This window comes from Barbus barbus (genome assembly GCF_936440315.1).
Source record: "Barbus barbus genome assembly, chromosome: 37".
Lineage (NCBI taxonomy): Eukaryota > Metazoa > Chordata > Actinopteri > Cypriniformes > Cyprinidae > Barbus > Barbus barbus.
The window spans coordinates 21,888,112-21,905,910 of NC_136715.1; the positions used below are offsets into that span (position 1 = coordinate 21,888,112).

The 17,799-nt window shown below is 39.6% G+C and overlaps 1 protein-coding gene across 1 annotated transcript in view; it reads left to right on the forward strand.

Annotated features, from left to right (window-relative positions):
• kif21b (kinesin family member 21B) overlaps positions 1 to 17,799 on the forward strand; it is a 94,572-nt gene that overhangs the window by 18,570 nt on the left and 58,203 nt on the right. The window contains exon 2 of the mRNA XM_079396742.1: positions 15,844 to 16,066. Coding sequence (XP_079252868.1) covers positions 15,844 to 16,066 — 223 coding nt within the window. The remainder of the gene's footprint in view (positions 1 to 15,843; positions 16,067 to 17,799) is intronic.

The following is a 17,799-nucleotide window of genomic DNA, read 5'->3' on the forward strand; positions in this document are numbered from 1 at the left end:
GGGTGGAGGTGGGAAAACTGGACTGTGAGAAGGAGATCTGACATCTGGAGAGACACTCCACCTTCAAAAAGGGGCCCTCAGGGCGAAGAGAGGTCACAAACACACACTCATACCCCGAAACATACGTACGCAGCGTGTGAAACTGGGGCTCTTAACTAGCTCTGAGCTCTTATTTGTGGTTGAGGATGCACAAACCCATGTCTCTTTCAGGTCCTGGGGGTCAACAGAGGTCATACTCATCTGATGGTCTCCAGATGAGACGGAAACATCATGTTAGTTGGGGCTGCAGGTTAACATAGGGCTGCACAATAATGTTTAAACTGATCATCAAAAATTATAGTGACGATTATTAATCGTGTTCTTTTCATTTGAGAAATTTCTTTACATTTCAGTGTTTTTTTTTTTTAATTTTTTTTTTTTTACCTCACCTAGTTTCCTATTTATTTCATTTGAAAAGACCTTGTTTTTATTATCAAAATTTAATCAAACCATTAAAAATGAAATCGAATAAATTAAAATATTAAAACGTAAAACACAAAATAAAAAAAATAAAAATCATGCGCCGTGGTTTTGTTGTGAACACATGGCAAAGACACGGAAGAGAAGAATTTGTTGAATAAAGTTGTTATTTTTGTTTTCTTTGTGCACAAAGTATTCTCATAGCTTCATAAATTAAGGTTGAACCACTGATGTCACCATGGGCTATTTTAACGATGTCCTTACTACCTTTCTGGGCCTTGAATGTTGTAGTTGTGTTGCTGTCTATGGAGAGTCAGAAAGCTCTTGGATTTCATCAAAAATATCTTAATTTGTTTTCCCGAAAACGAACAAAGGTCTTATGGGTTTAGAACAACAGGAAGGTGAGTAATTAATCACAGAATTGTCATTTTTGGGTGAACTATCCCTTTAAGAAGCTTTTCTCAAACGATAAAACTAGGGATGCACCGAAAATGAAATTTCTGGATGCACTTGGCCGAAAACCAAAACCGAAAATGCTTTGTAATGATTATTTATTATTTTATTAAATAATATAATGTAATCTTTGTAAGACTTTTTAATTTAACTCAATAATTTTAATGATACTGAATAAAAAAAAGAAAAAAAAAACTGGACAATGTATATTAATATTGGTAACACTTTACAATAAGCTTCTTTAGTTAACATGAACTAAGAATGAACAATAGTTCTTCAGCATTTATTAATCTTAATGTTAATTTCAACATTTACTAATACATTATGAAAATCAACAGTTGTGCTTGTGAAGTTTATGCACTCTGAGTTAACATGAACTAACAGTGAACAACTGTATTCTCATTAACTAACATTAATAAATACTGTAATAAATGTAGGCCTATTCATTGTTTGTTCATGTTAGTTAACACATTAACTAATGGAACCTTATTGTAAAGTATTACCTTAATATTTAATATCAATATATCAATTTTTATTCATTTCCATGCAACAGAATCAGATATAGCTTTTTTTTTAAACTAATTGTCCAAATAATCTATAATCATACAAAGCTATTATTTTCAGAGCATGTGAGCAGATCATAGTGCCATTTTACCAGCGTTGCCCAGTACAGCTGTACTACAGCATGTTACAGCACAGTAGTGCTACTGCGAACAGGAACAGGTACTGTATACTACATAGAAATGTCCCGTCTGCGTGTTATTTGCTTTTCCGGTGAGCATGAGCGGTATATAAGAGGAAGGCACATTCATAGAGCAGAATATTGAGCAGAGCGTCAAACTGTGCAATGACGAGGAGAGTGAAACCTGCATGCTGAACACTGCCGGACGGTGTGGGGCACCATATACATTATGCTATGTATATTTTCGGCTCGTATTTTTGGCCGTTTTTCTATTTCGGATGAAGAAAAAAATAAAAAAAATAAATCATTTTTGGCCGATTATTTTCGGTGGCTGAAAATTCGGTACATCCCTAGCTCAAACAGTAAAGTTCCTAGAATTCATTCTCATAATTCCAAATTCTTTCAACTCATTTACTCGCCATCATGTTGTTCCAAACCCGTATGAGCTTCTGTTTTCTTTTGAACACATAAGAAGATATTTTGGAGAATGTTGGTAACCAGTTGCTAGTAGCCATTCATTTCCATAGTACTTTATGGAAGAATTACTATGGAAGTCAATGGCTACCAGCAACATTCTGCTAAAGATCTTCTTTGGGTTCAAAAGAAGAAAGAAATTCTGACCGGACAGCGTGGATACATGGAGCACTGTCAAACCATAGTGCTGTGTCCGGCCTGCTCTGTGCCTATCTGAGCAGTGATAAATCCTTCAGGATAAAACGCTGATCTGTGAAGTCATTTATGTGATGGAGCCAAGAATTATTGTCTTTTAACTGTTGTGTTCGGGCGTCTGGCTTATAGAGTCGCCAGGATTGATCAGCTTGCAAATTCTGCTGACATGTTCCTGATGTCTCACGAGTTTGCCAGCAGTGTGTGTTTGCCGTCTACCTACACCTGTCTCTCACACACACACACACACACACACACACACACACACACACACACACACACACACACACTGACTGTAAGCGGATTCTGATTGTTGTCCTTGGCATGATAGCCAAGTGTGTGTGTGTGTTTGTTACGCTGCGGTCAGTACATTAAACTGTATGTGTGTGTGTGTTTGAGGTCGAATTACAGTCTGTATTCATCTGTTAATATGCTTAAAGGGGCATGTAATGAGAAATCTAATTTTCCTTCATCTAATTTTGCTTGAAAAGAGCTTGATGTATTATGTAGCTTTCAGCACTCAAAACTTCCTCCTCAGGCCAGAAAGAGCATTTATTGAAATGAATCTGCAAAGATGTCTTGTTCTGAAACTTTTTGACATCAGATTCATTCATTTAGACATAATTAACCACGTTTAATAACCACATTTAGTTAATTTGAAGTAACAAAATTAGTAAAATTAAAACAATTGGAAAAACCCACTAAACTAAAATTTAAAACTGACTACATTAAAACATAAATAATTATTTATATATTTAGCAAATTCCAAAATTAATATTGTTTTTTCCAGCTCTATATGTAATGCATAAATCTGCTTGTAGCATATAAAATATAATAATATTTATATATATATTATTATTATTATTATTATTATTATTATTTTTTTTTTTGGTAGTTTATCTAAACAAAGTGGCATTCAATTTTAATATGTCATTTATCTGTATCTGACCATAATGAATAAATATTTGCTATGTGCTTCCCTAGGTTGCATTAGTGACACATTTTAGTGCAGATTGTTTTGTGAAGCTGTCCTAATGTAATACAGGCTGTACAAAGAGGCTGTTAGTGAAGAACGGGGCAGTGAAAACTGTTACACCCTTCAGAAAACAAGAGTCAAAAATGGCATGTTTAGTCGGAGAAAGGGTGAAAATGTTAAATTATGACTTTGACTAAAATCATAAGTAAACCTCAGCAAAAAAATGTGTGTAGCTCTTGGTAGTTGTTAGTGTTTTGTCCATGGTAGATGCTATTTGAATAAAATAATTATTTAAATTAGTAATTTGAAAACACGCCATGGGAAATTAGCTTTCTATATATGTCCACGCTTCTGAGGGTTTCATGCAAATCATTCCCTTCCTCAGGCAAATGGGCTGATGGTTTACAGAGATACTCGCTGACAAAAGTGCGGACAGACAGTTCTGCTCCGGATGGGAGTTCGGTGCAGCTCTCCAAAGCCCTTCCTGAGCCAATCTTTTCCTTGCCGTAATCATAACATGAACACATTCAAAATGTGAGAGAACAGGTAATGTGTAGCATATATGAATATGATCCCAATCAGAAATGTTTTGCCGGCAGTCAGATCTGTTGAATGGGTCGCTTGGCTTTTCACACCTCCAAGCTGAAGATTGTGTGTGCGGTGTTCTCTCTATCCCATTCCCATCACACAGGCGCTGAAAAGGAGATAAAAGCTTAAAGCCTATTATTGGTTTGATTGGTCCTCTGGTGTTTTTTTTTCCACTATACTCCTCAGTGGAGTGGACACAGTTAATCTTATCAGCCAGACGGCTTCTGTGCGCCGCTGGAGTTCAGTCAGTGCCACAATCAAAAGACTAAAGTATTTGTTTTTAGGAGACTTGGAACTGCTGAATGATGAATTTGACAGTAAAAGGCGGTCCAACTATAGGGTTTGTACTGATGTCATCACCTTTTGTTAGCTTGTGTTCAGTGTGTGTGAGATACACCTCTGCAGATGGTCAATAGGGTCGGGATCTTTCTAAGGTCTTATATAAGGCAAAGCATTATAATATATAGCCTATATACAGTGTAAATTATTAACTAGTTCCACAGAAAATTTACGTTCAGTCAATTTCTGACTTCTAAGTGTTATCTGAATTGTTGTTTTTTTTAGTTGGCTCGACCTTTACTGAACTAATTTTATTGTCCACTTATTTTCTCGTTAAATTTAGGCTAAAAAATGACATTTATTTAGTGGCTCTTTGCTCCTACCTGATGCGTGAACTTGACAAGATGGCGGCGCGGTTTCTCCCGCGGAGTCACTAAGGCGCGTGCACGTGCGGAAGGATCTCAGTGTTGTCTGGATTCGTTTTTATTAGTTTAGGCAAACCTTTGCCGGTACTGGTCACACATTATACCCAAAAATTCTTCATACAGTGGACTACCAGTAAAACTGATTAAAATTTGGGACCAAAAATTATTCTGACACTTTGACCTGACCATGTTTTGCTTAAGTGTTTTTATTTTTTTTATTATTGCTAACGCGACCTTTTTACACCACAGACTGAACAAAATTAAGCATTGCTTGGTAATTGGTTGGCCTAAATTGGTATTATCTAATTGTGTACTTAAATTTAACAGCTGATAGCTATTCAACCGAATTCATTACATACCTTTCTATCAAAGTTATCGGACATTATCAGTCCTTGTTATATTTTATTTTAAATTTTGGTTTGACTGTGTATGTATATAATATGAGTGATTGAACCAAAATGCAACCTTCATATTTCTGCCTTAAAATGCTCTAAAATATCTCATCCAATAGAATTGTGCATTGTTAAATACCTAAAGTTACTGTACAAAAGCAGATATTTTGAAGAATGTGTTGATAACCAAACAGTTTGGTGACCACTGAATTATACTGTAATGATAGATAGGGTCAAGATATATCTCCTTTAATGTTCAGAAAAGAGAAAGTCATACAGCTTTGGAATGATGACAGTGTTTTCATTTTTGGGTGAAAGCTTCCATATCACTTTAAGTTAGATGCACTTCACTGCAATGCCAAATAAACTTATATCTGTGCATATTTGGATGCCCGTCCAACATTCCTGGGCTTTGTTTTCAGGAAATTGAAGAGCGCGAGGGTAGGATCGACCAGCCACGTGCGTGATGAAAACAGGATCTGAAAGACAGAAAAATGCAAGGATGGCCATCCAATCACATGAGAGGACAGCGTGCCACATGAACGTACAAACGGACACATGCACTTCTGTCTAGTTCTGTCAGAACTGTGTCACTCCAGTCAAAGATCACTCTGGCAAGGTCTCTTTATCAACAAACAGTGTTTAAACTTGACTTACTGTCAGTTTTATGGAAATATTCGGTCCGATGTCTTCTACTATAATGCAAAGTCGCCCACATAAAAGGGCAGTTGAGTATCGCCAGTTAAAATTTATGGATGGAGAACCTCATCAGTGCCCCGGTCCAAAGGCACCAAGCCAAAAGCCATTCGACTGGCAATAAACTCGGTTACAACCAAGCTTTTCAAGTTTATACGGCCTTACGTTTAGGAGTTATGAAACGAGTAAAACGCAAGTAAAGCACGATTGTTTTGACATCATCAACTCCCCCTCCAAATCCAAAGCAAACTCTTCCTCCCATCTTTCACTGTCTCTGACCAGTGCCTGGAAAAACAGATCAGTGGGTCATAAGGGAGGGGCGGCAGTGCAGGAAACAGACCTCCATTTCCTCTCGTGATGGACCCTTTCACAGCCAGATCACATACGTGATTGCCCGCACCCGTTTATGAAACTGATGCAAGGTTCTTGCCCAAACAAACCATAATCTGAAGGGGTTGAGTGACCGCTCGTCTACTGCATGGCTTTGTGTCTGTCTCCAACAGACAATTTGTATTCGTCTCACTCACCGGTTGAACACACACAGGAGCACTTCTTTAAAAGCAGTCTCTCAAGACCACAAAAAGACATGGATGTGTGTGCCAAGGCTAGTACTTTATGGGCATCAGCACAGCTCAGAGAAAAGCTTGTTTTGTAGAGAGAAAGCATTCAGCAGTTTTCTTTTTTTTGGTCAAAAGGGGTAAAAAAAAAAAAAATATATTATACTCACACATACACACACACACACACACACACTGCTCCACTTCGTGTTTGTGTGTATGTATGCAACACTTCAGTAATATTGAACAATATTACTGTTTTTCTTTATTTTTGATCACATACATGCCACCTTGCTGAAAACTTCTTTCAAAAACATCAAAAAATCTTACCGACCCTAAAAACCTGAGCAGTAGTATATGTACGTAATATGTAAACACGCAAGTAAATAGGTATGTAGTTTATATGCAGGTTTCCTCCAAGTAAACCAAAATCTGTTACATTTTATATCCCTTCCTGATATTCTATACTGTTTGAAAGTTACATGGTTTTAAAGCAGGAAAATGACTCGTTGTGGTTATGGTGGCTTCACACTGATCTTAGACTGCACTAACTGAAGGATGTGGAGAGAACTTCCCTCTGCAGACCAGGAAGTGCAGTCAAAGCAGACTGATGACACACTTCCTTTTGTTTCGTACATGTAAACAAACAAACACGCACATGGAGACAGCAGGCGGACAGATGCGTCATGTGTGAGGAGCGACTGTCAGACGCAAATGATGGATCACTGCTGATATTAAAATTGGAGGCCCAACATCTGATTTGTTTGTTCATGACTCTACTTTAGAGTTCTGCAGAGACACTTGAATCAAATTCTGAATTGCTTTGACACACTGGCGTGTGAAATAGAGGTTGCTATTTGAGGATATACTTGAGTAGTTTTGTCTCTGACTCATCTGAAGATGTTTTTTGTGTTTGGGGTTAATCTTTTTGCGTAATTAAAAAGTGATAATGACACTGATAGCATTAGCAGTCCTTATTTAGAGAAAGCAAGCTTATTAAAACTCCAGGCCCTGTGGGAATGAAATGTCTTTGTTCTTTGGAACATCAACATAATTATTTAGCAAAGCGTTAATAATCTCCTCGAGACGTTTAGTATTTTATCTCACAGGAAATGACAAATTGCATGACTCTTTAGGATAAACAGATCAAGCCAATAAGGATGTGCCTTCGGCACTGATCTGAAAACAGTTTGGAGGACTCTTTTGCAGGATTTCAGTGGCGTAAGGTGGTCTAGGATCAGGTTAGGATGCAGTGGATGTGTAATCCTCCAGCGTGGGGTTATTTTTAGTGTGTGATCCTCTCAGGGGAGCGCCTCATGTGTTGTGTTTGTCCTCCTGATCAATGCACTATAGATTACGGCTTCCCTGACTATGGGACGGGATAAAAGAAAGAGGCTAAAGCCCAGCTGAGGCCAGAGAGAGAGAGGAGGATGGGTAGATTTGGATAGATGTGTGTGTGAAGCAGAAGGGATTGAGTCTGCGTTCTGTGCATGTGTGCTCTTGCTAATTGATTATTCATGGTTCTCTCTCATTTCCTGCCACATTTGGCCGGTTTGTGCATCCGTCACAGCTGTAGATGCTAATGATCAATGCAACACCCAGAATTAGGGTTCAAATGTGACTAACATATGCTGGGACATGTCTGCTACTTACACTGTGTTTGTGGTGTGTTTCATGTTTTGCTTATCTCGTAACACAAGAACCTTCTTTGGAGTTTGTGGTGTGTTTTTGTAGTTGGCTATGTAATAAATCTATGTATTTATTTATTTCAAAGAAGGTTTTTGTCAGTTACTTTGCTGAATGCCAACAATTATTTTACATGACTTTGTGTGTGTGTGTGTGTGTGTGTGTAAATATATAGATATTGTGGCGGGAGGAGCAAACGACAGACACAGTGGGTGTGGCGTCAAGCCTCGCAGAGGTTTTATTAAACAAAGGGTAAAATAAAGTGTCCAGGGAAAATAAAGTGTCCAAAGGAATGGGGAACCTGGTGTCCTCGCTGTGCCGTGGGGCTAGTGAAGGGAGGGTAGTGTTCGTCAGGGAAGCGTTCAGGGAAGGGGCGGAGCCCGGTGGCCGCACGCGCTCCCCTCTCGGGGCCGGGAGCGAGTGGCGGCGGCGTCTCTTGCGCAGCTTCGTCCATCTCCTGGGTTCCCGGCGCTTCTGGGGGATTCGACGGCCCGGCATCCTGGCCCGTCAGCCGCCTAACGGGTGTGGCAGTCCTCCTCGACGCTCCCTTCCTGGACCCACGAGGACACCAGCGTGCATGCACGGGGAAGAGACCGGTCTCTCCAGGAGAGGCGCGCTCAGCATTTAAACAGCGGCGGTGATGAGGCTCCATTCACATCAGGTGCGCCTCATCACACGCCGCCAGCCCTGGGTGTTCAGCGCCCCTCCTCTCTCACACACCCACTCCCGTCGGGAGCCTGGTGAAGGGCGGCGAATACGGGACGGGGTGGTGATGATGGACAGGGGGGAGGCAGCCGACTCGTCACCCCCCCCCCCCCCCCAAGCGACATCCCCGTCCTAGGGTCGCCGCCCACGCGGGAGTGCTACCTTCCTCAACCAGGCTCCAGCGATCGGAGTGGGCGGGGCAGGGATTCCTCTCCGGGCAACTCTCCCTCTCGCACCGCGCCGGAACCGGGACAGAGAAACTGGGTATTAGTTATCAGCCTCAACCAGCCACAGGGTAAATGACAAATAGAAAGTACGTCACTTACCCCTTTGGTGGCTGGGAGGCTATCCCCGTTGTTCCTCTGTCCCCGAGCAGGTTCCACGGCTTTTTGCGAGCGAGAGGGGATGACGTCATCAGGTGTTACCCAACTGCGCTGTCTAGCTCCGCCTGCCCGCATTCTCCACCACTGTGGCGGGAGGAGCAAACGACAGACACAGTGGGTGTGGCGTCAAGCCTCAGAGAGGTTTTTATTAAAGTGTAAAATAAAGTGTCCAGGGAAAATGGTGTCCAAAGGAATGGGGAACCTGGTGTCCTCGCTGTGCCACGGGGCTAGTGAAGGAGGGTAGTGTTCGTCAGGGAAGGGGCGGAGTCCGGTGGCCGCACGCGCTCCCCTCTCGGGGCCGGGAGCGAGTGGTGGCGGCGTCTCTTGCGCGGCTTCGTCCATCTCCTGGGTTCCCGGCGCTTCTGGGGGATCCGACGGCCCGGCATCCTGGCCCGTCAGCCGCCTAACGGGTGCGGCAGTCCTCCTCGACGCTCCCTTCCTGGACCCACGAGGACACCAGCGTGCATGCACGGGGAAGAGACCGGTCTCTCCAGGAGAGGCGCGCTCAGCATTTAAACAGCGGCGGTGATGAGGCTCCATTCACATCAGGTGCGCCTCATCACACGCCGCCAGCCCTGGGTGTTCAGCGCCCCTCCTCTCTCACACTCCCGTCGGGAGCCTGGCGAAGGGCGGCGAATACGGGACGGGGTGGTGAAGATGGACAGGGGGGAGGCAGCCGACTCGTCACAATATATAGCCTATATTAGGGATGTAACGGTATGAATTTTTTTTTATCATGATTATAGTGACCATAATTATCACGGTTATCAGTATTATCACGGTATTGTTAAAATGCGCTGGAAACAGGGTTTGAATTCTAACTTTATCACTCACCAGCCAATTTGGCTACTAAATTTTTTTTAGTTACCAGCCATTCATAACTACTTCTTGCCAAATTATTCTTTTCTTTTTTTTTTACCGAAATAAAGCGGGCATTGCAAATCACCTGTTTCAGAAAGTCATGAACAGAACAAGGCATCAGTTTACTGTCGGGGATTTGCCATGTCGTGCCGGATCCAGTGTAGACTGATTATAATGGGTTCTATAGCATTTTGTCGCACCGCTCGCGTCCGGTGTAGACACGATGCGAGTCTTCAGTCGTTTTTTTGACTCTTTGTTGTTGCTTCAATGCAAAGGAAACCAGCGTGCCCACTGCTCCGTTATTTGTCAGGTAAACTAGATATGCGCAGATGCTGCGCAATTAGGCTGTATTTAATATATCATGATCACTCCTGAGTTCAGTATTTGCACTAAGTCTGTGCAGATTTGGCTTAAATGAACTTGCTCAAGAAATTGAGTGAATATAATTTACGAAAAGTAACCCGCCAAATTGGCTAGTGATTTGACAGCGTTACCCGCCACAGCTGATTTTTACCTGCATTTTGCGGGTTGGCGGGTGTTAATTTCAAACCCTGGCTGGAAATGTTAAAAAATTTCTGACACACAAATCGTTTTACCAAGTTTTGTATTTAAAATCAACAAACAATAAATACAATTACTTTTTGTTTGCATAAACACTAAAACAATAACATTAGCAATGATGTCCGGATTTGAAATGACCACATGACTGACAACATATGATCTAATAGGATGTTCGAAGCATTCAAATAAAGATTTGAAAAAGTTTCATAAAATGGTAAACCTCACATTTCAGCCATTTCTGAGCCATAAAACGTTTTAGTTGCGTTGCTGTCTATGCAGGGTCAGAAAGCTCTATGATTACATCAAAAATATCTTAATTTGTGTTTTCCGAAAATTAACAGAACTCTTAGAGGTTTGAAACGACATGAGGGTGAGTAATTAATGACAGATTTTTTTTGTTTTGGGTGAACAATCCCTTTAATGAAATGAATAGTACTTTTGATAAATTGTTTATAAATAAACAAATTATTGACTACATAAATGTTTTATTGCATTTACTTAAGAATAATTACTTAGGTCATTTAAATCTAAAAACGCTGAGCATGTTCTGTTGGGGTGTGGGTTAAGGTCATTGCACACTGAGTCCAAAATTTTCATGTGCGTTTTACCATTTTTTTTTTTTTGTATTCCCCATCCTTTCATATCAAAATGCATGCTACGGATGTGAAAACGCTGAAAATCGAACCTGATCAGAATTTTGTTTGACAGACCAAAGTTTTGGAGGCAGTGTGCAACCGTGATTGACGCAATTCAATTCAAGTTTATTTGTATAGCGCATTTGTATAGATAATGTTTTTGCAAGAAGGAGCACAATTGAGTAGACACAACTTTTTCTAAAATTTTAGACATAAACGGAAGATTTGAAATGGGTCTGTAATTTGCCAGTTCATTAGAATCTAGTTGTGGTTTCTTAATAAGAGGCTTAATAACCGCCAGCTTGAATGGTTTTGGGACGTGACCTAAAGATAACGATGAGTTAATAATATTGAGAAGCGGTTCTTCTGCTACAGGCAACAACTCTTTCAGTAGTTTAGTGGGTACAGGATCTAATAAACATGTTGTTGGTTTGGATGCACTGATAAGTTTATTTAGCTCTTCCTGTCCTATAGTTGTAAAGCACGGCAGTTTTTCTTTGGGTGCGATGAATGAAGCTGAAATACTAGACGCAGTAGAATCTACATTTGTTATTGTATTTCTGATGTTATCTATAGGGGTGTGCGATATGACGATTTTTGATCGTGGACGATAAAAATGTCTCCACGATCTGCTTTTTAAGAAATATCGTAGTATCGCGCTACAGCGCACATTGTCAAATACAGTTCTGGCACCTCTGTCTCTATATACTGTACAACACGACATACAGCAGTAGAGTTACTCAGACAGGACACTGCACTTATTCGCGATCGCAAAAGTACATTATTTGCATACAAGCCTTGCTGGTTAAATGTTTAATTCGCGCGCTGGTCTGACGTGCGCTTGTTCTGAGCGCATACACCTGAAGCACGCGCACTAAAACGCCTGTCTAACAGCGCGAGCGCCTGATTACTCAACTAAGTTATATTTTGCGCTAATACTGTCAAAACACACAAGGTTTACATACAGACTGAGTTGGTTATCTCTAAAATGAAAGTAAATAGTTAAGAGAAACGGATGCGTGCCTGTACTGTATATTAGATGCGTGCAGCTCTTAAAGGGACAGGACACTAAACGTGCTGTCGACTGTCATTAAAGGGATAGTTCACCCTAAAATTTAATTTCTATCATTATTTACTCAGTGGAAAACCAAACAGTTGCTGGTCCACATTGACTTTGATAGTAGGAAAGAAAAATCCTATGGAAGTCACTGAGGACCAGCAACTGTTTGGTTTTCCACCTTCTTCAAAATAGCATTTATAAATGTTCAGCAGAAGACAGAAACTCATTCCGGTTTAAAACAACTTTTGAGTAAATGATGATATAAAAATACAACATTATGACAGAATTGACAGACAGATGACAGAATATTAATTTGTGGGGGAACTATTCCTTTAACATTAACAAAACAAAATCACTCACTATTCTTGACTGAAAAACTTTAATACAGTTGCTTTAGGAATCAGTCTATCTAGTGTTTTATTTTTATATTTGTTCATTCAATTTCATTGAATGCTCTGCTAAATACACCTATTGTACCTGGAAATAAAGCACTGTTTGTTTTATTTGTATATTATGTGTATTTGTAATGTGTATCTTTGTTCTTATTTTTTAATAAGAAAAATAAAATAATGACAAAGATTTTTTATCTTCGCCCACTTTGGCCTAAATATCTGCCATGCATCTTTGTCTTTCTAGTTTGGCTGTAATGCTCAGACAACTTGTAAAACCAAAATAGTAAAACTAACAAAGAATCGTGATAAAAATCGTGAATCGTGATATTTCTATAAAAAATCGTGATATGATATTTTTCCCATATCGCCCACCCCTAGTTATCTATTTTATCAGTAAAGAAATTCATGAAGTCATTACTATTAAACTGTGAGGGAATATTTAGATCGGGTGGCGTGTGTTTATTTGTTAATCTAGCCACTGTGCTAAATAAGAACCTTGGATTGTTTTGGTTATTATCTATGAGTTTGCGGATATGCTCTGCCCTGGCAGCTTTTAGAGCCTGTCTATAGCTGGACAGACTGTTTTTCCACGCAATTCTAAAAACTTAAGAGTTAGTTTTTCTCCATTTGCGCTCAAGATTACGAGTTTCTTTCTTGAGAGAATGGGTATAACTGTTGTACCATGGCGCAGTACGTTTTTCTCTAACCTTTTTCAATTTGAGGGGGGCAACAGCTTCTAATTTATTAGAGAAGATAGTGCCCATGTTGCTAGTTATTTAGTCTAGTTCATGCGTATTTACGGGTACACAGAGCAGTTGAGATAAATCCGGCAGGTTATTTGTGAATCTGTCTTTGGTGGCTGGAACAATAGTTCTGCCCGGACGATAACACGGAGCCATATAACTAATATCAGTAATACGCAGCATGCACGATACAAGGAAATGATCAGTAACATCATCACTTTGAGGTACGATATCTATATCAGGAAGATCAATTCCATGCGATATAATTAAATCTAGCGTATGATTAAAACGATGAGTGGGCCCGGTGACGTTTTGCTTGACTCCAAAAGAGTTTATTAGGTCAGTAAACGCAAGTCCTAACGCATCGTTTGTGTTATCAACGTGAATGTTAAAATCTCCGACAATTAGCAGTTTATCAACATTAACTAGTAGATCTGAGAGGAAATCTGCAAATTCTTTTAGGAAATCTGTATATGGCCCTGGCGGTCTATACACAGTAGCCAGAGCAAGAGATAGGAGAACGTGAAACAATATTTAATTTTTTAACTTTCGGACGAAAATTTCAGACTCTCTGTGCAATGGCCTTTAGGGCTGGTCTGTTGTAATTAGAAATGACTTTGTATAAAAGCAATAGTCTAAGCCTGTGCACTGTAAAAAAAAAAAAAAAAAAAAAGTTGAGCCAACTTAAAATTTTAAGGCAACCCGCTTTTTGCAGATTTTTGAGTTCTCTCAACTTATTTTTGTAGGAGATTCTCAACTTTTTGTTGTATAAACTTAAAACAACAAGTTTTAGCATGTTGCTCTGTGGTTGCTAGAGTTTTCTGGGTGATTGCTATGGTCTAGTTCACTTTTTAATGAAAATAACAAACCGTTAAAAGTAACCATTAAAATGCTTTGACTGATTAAAAAAAGATGCACGCAAACAGCAAGTTGATAAGGGCAGATTGTTCCTCACAATCTCTGAGGTCAGCTCGGTTAATTTGTTGAAGATCATGTCAGTTGACCAGTTCACTTTGTCCGTTATGGCCAATGCATTAGCAAGACATATCTGTAGTAGAGATGAATGATTATCACCCCATCAGAGATGCCACAGGCAAAAGCTAATTAACTTGATTCAATTAATTGTTTAATACATTAGTGGGTTTTTAGCCTGGAGATTTAATTAACCTTGTTGTTAACTTGACAAGTATTCACTTGTCCGTTAATGAAAGTGCTTTAACCTGCTAGAAAATTGATGGTTCTTAGGGGTCGTTCACACAGGATGCAAAAACATGAGATGCTATGCTCCTCCGCCATGTTGTTGTCAAATAAAACTGTTGCCATTGTTGAGCAAAGTTGAAATTTTTTTAACTTGACATGGCGTCTTAAAGCGGCACTCTGGTGCGAGACACCACAAAAGACACGAAACGCAATCTGTCTAGCACATTTACATAGAAAAAAATGGAAAAGTAGCATGGCATTGGAATGGAAAAATGCGTTCTGTGGGAACAGCCCCTTGCGGTGTAATAATGTGGTGAACACCAGGCCAATGTCCTCCTGTCCCCCATACATGTCATTACAGAATTACTCAAACTGGGCGTTACTTGGGCATCTAATGCTATTTTGTCATTGTGGTCTAAAAACACAGTATTCACACTCTCTCTAGTTCATTAAATTCGTCCACTAACAATGTGTTAGCACATACATCACAAAAGAAGTCTGTTTTTTTTGTAATGGAAAGTTATGCAAAAACCCAACCTGTGATGGTTGTGATGGAAATGATTCATTTGCCTGACTACTAAATTTCATAGCTTTTATGTATCCTACATTTAACAAATTACACAATTTCGTTTTTCACATAAATACATGGATTTAAAAATAACGATGCACAGTAAAAATAGTGATTCGTGCTTTAATTTCTAGTATCTCTTGCATATTCCATCTCAAGCATACTCTTCAACTCTTCGATGACAAACACTCCTTGAAAACACACTTAATTTTGATAAAATATATTAGAAGTAAAATTGCTCTGTGTGGTGAAAATTATGCCACCACTGTGGAACAGTTTAAACATTTATTTAAGTAGATTTCACATTTAAAGTAAAAATCAATTTAAAATATGTTTTGCTTGGTCATTTTTGTTTAAATTATGATACTTTTAAGCGTCTATTTTTTACAATTTTTTAAAATGGATTTTCCTAGTATAAGATTGAAAGTCTCTATTTAGGACGAGAGTAAAACAATAAAATCTATTGATATAACACAAGGGTTATCTCGAAATTTTAATGCAAAAAAAAGTTCCCTGTTAGTAGATTTATTTTATTTTTTAAAAACAAAATGTAATGAAAGCTCTTAAATCCACGGAGCTAAGATGGTTTTGTAGCTACTTTACATATTTCTGTCTTCTGTCTTTATCTGTCTATTCATATTTATTTTATTTTTCCCTCTTTATTTCAGATAAAATCCTGTTTTATTAGACTTAAGAGTTGGCTAGCTGTCTCTCTTTAAACACTGAACCATTAATTTCTTGGCATTTAGTAGCTTCTGTGGCAGAGCAGATCGTCAAATATGCTAATTCTCATGACTCGAATGCAGCATTTGTCCATGATTCTTTGCATTTGTTAATATGCGTTGTCAATTTTTTATGTATTGTTCTTTTTATCAGGATCCGGCCGCAGATGGCAAAGGAAAAGATTGAGGGATGTCACATCTGCACCTCCGTCACTCCCGGGGAGCCCCAGGTGCTCTTGGGTAAAGACAAGCCCTTTACGTACGACTTTGTGTTTGACTTGGACGCTCAGCAGCATCAGATCTACAGCGCCTGTGTGCACAAGCTGATCGAAGGCTGCTTTGAGGGATACAACGCAACCGTCTTCGCTTATGGACAAGTAAGATCTACCACACTTGTCTACACTTGGACAACTGATAAAATGACGTTTACACTGATTGTGAACCAGAAATGGCAGATGAGTTTGTGATAGAACTGATAGAAGATCCACACACTTTACTTGAATCATATCAAATCTTTTCACTTGCACATCCATATGGTCAGCTCATTAATTTCTCTCAATAAGTGCTAAAACTTCACTGTCAGTCCGCCGTGAACCTGTGACCTTTCTCTTTTCCTCTCGCGCTGCGTGATGCGACAGCTGTCGGTTCCACTCGTCACACACCCACTTCACGGTTAGAGTGGTTATTGTCAGGGTTAATCACTCGGACTGTAACTCTGTGTTAGATGATGAATGAAAGTAAATTTGAGCCAACTAAAGCATGAGTAGACACTTCAACACCTGAGAGGAATAATTCTGCTAATGAGCATTTCTCAAGCATTATTTAAAGAAACGGTTCATCCAAAAACGAAAATTCTGTTATCCACTCACCCTCAAGTTGTATGACTTATTTCATCTTTGGAGCACAAAATAGATATTTTGAAGAGTGTTGATAACCAAACAGTTGCTGATAGCCACTGGCTTCCAATTTGAGGAAAAAAGTACTATAGAAATCAGTGTCTACTGTCAACTGTTTGGTTAGATTAGATTAGATTAGATTAGATTAGATTCAACTTTATTGTCATTTATGCAGAGTACAAGTACAGAGCTAATGAAATGCAGTTAGTATCTAACCAGAAGTGCAAGAATATAGTGTTTTATATACATATAAGTGCAGAGTAAATGAAGATATGATTTACAGAATGCACAGTGGAATTGCTATATACAGTATTGAGCAGAGTATATACAGAATATAAATAGGAATGCAATGTAGGGATTGTATGTACATTATGAACAGAGCAATGTAGGATTATATATATACACATTATGAACAGCAGAGACGTGAGAACAGTGGTAATAAATAAATAAATACAGCTGGATGAGTGTGTGCAAGTATTGGTAGAACAATGTATTCTATGCAAAATAGCAGTAGTGCAATATTTTATAGAAATAGTTTACTGTGCTTTGTATAGTAACAACTTTAGACAGTTTATAGTGTAATAACTTTAACAATGTGCAGTCTGTGCAAAATATGAGTAGTGCAAATGCATGTGTGTAAAGTACTGTGACCAGTGCAGTAATAAGCAGGTGCAGGTTAGATTGGTGGTGTGGCGTTCAGAAGTGTCACAGCTTCGGGGAAGAAGCTCTTCCTGAGCCTACTAGTGCGAGAGCGTAGGCACCTGTAACGCCTGCCGGATGGAAGGAGGGTGAAGAGTCCATGGTTAGGGTGAGAGGCATCCTTGATGATGTTTCTTGCCCTGCCCAGACAGCGCTTATGATAAATGTTCTCAATGGAAGTTAACTGGGTGCCGGTGATCCGTTGAGCAGTTTTCACCACCCGCTGGAGTGCTTTGCGGTCAGATGCAGAGCAATTGCTGTACCATACTGAGATGCAGTTCGTGAGTATGCTCTCAATGGTACAGCGGTAGAATTCCACAAGGATCCTGGGATTCAGGTGAACTTTCTTAAGGCTCCTTAAGAAGTAAAGGCGCTGCTGTGCCTTTTTGACCAGAGTGGAGGTGTTATGGGACCAGGTGAGGTCATCAGAGATGTGGATGCCAAGGAACTTGAAACTCGACACACGCTCCACTACAGCTCCGTTGATGTAGATGGGTGTGTGTGCATGACTCCTA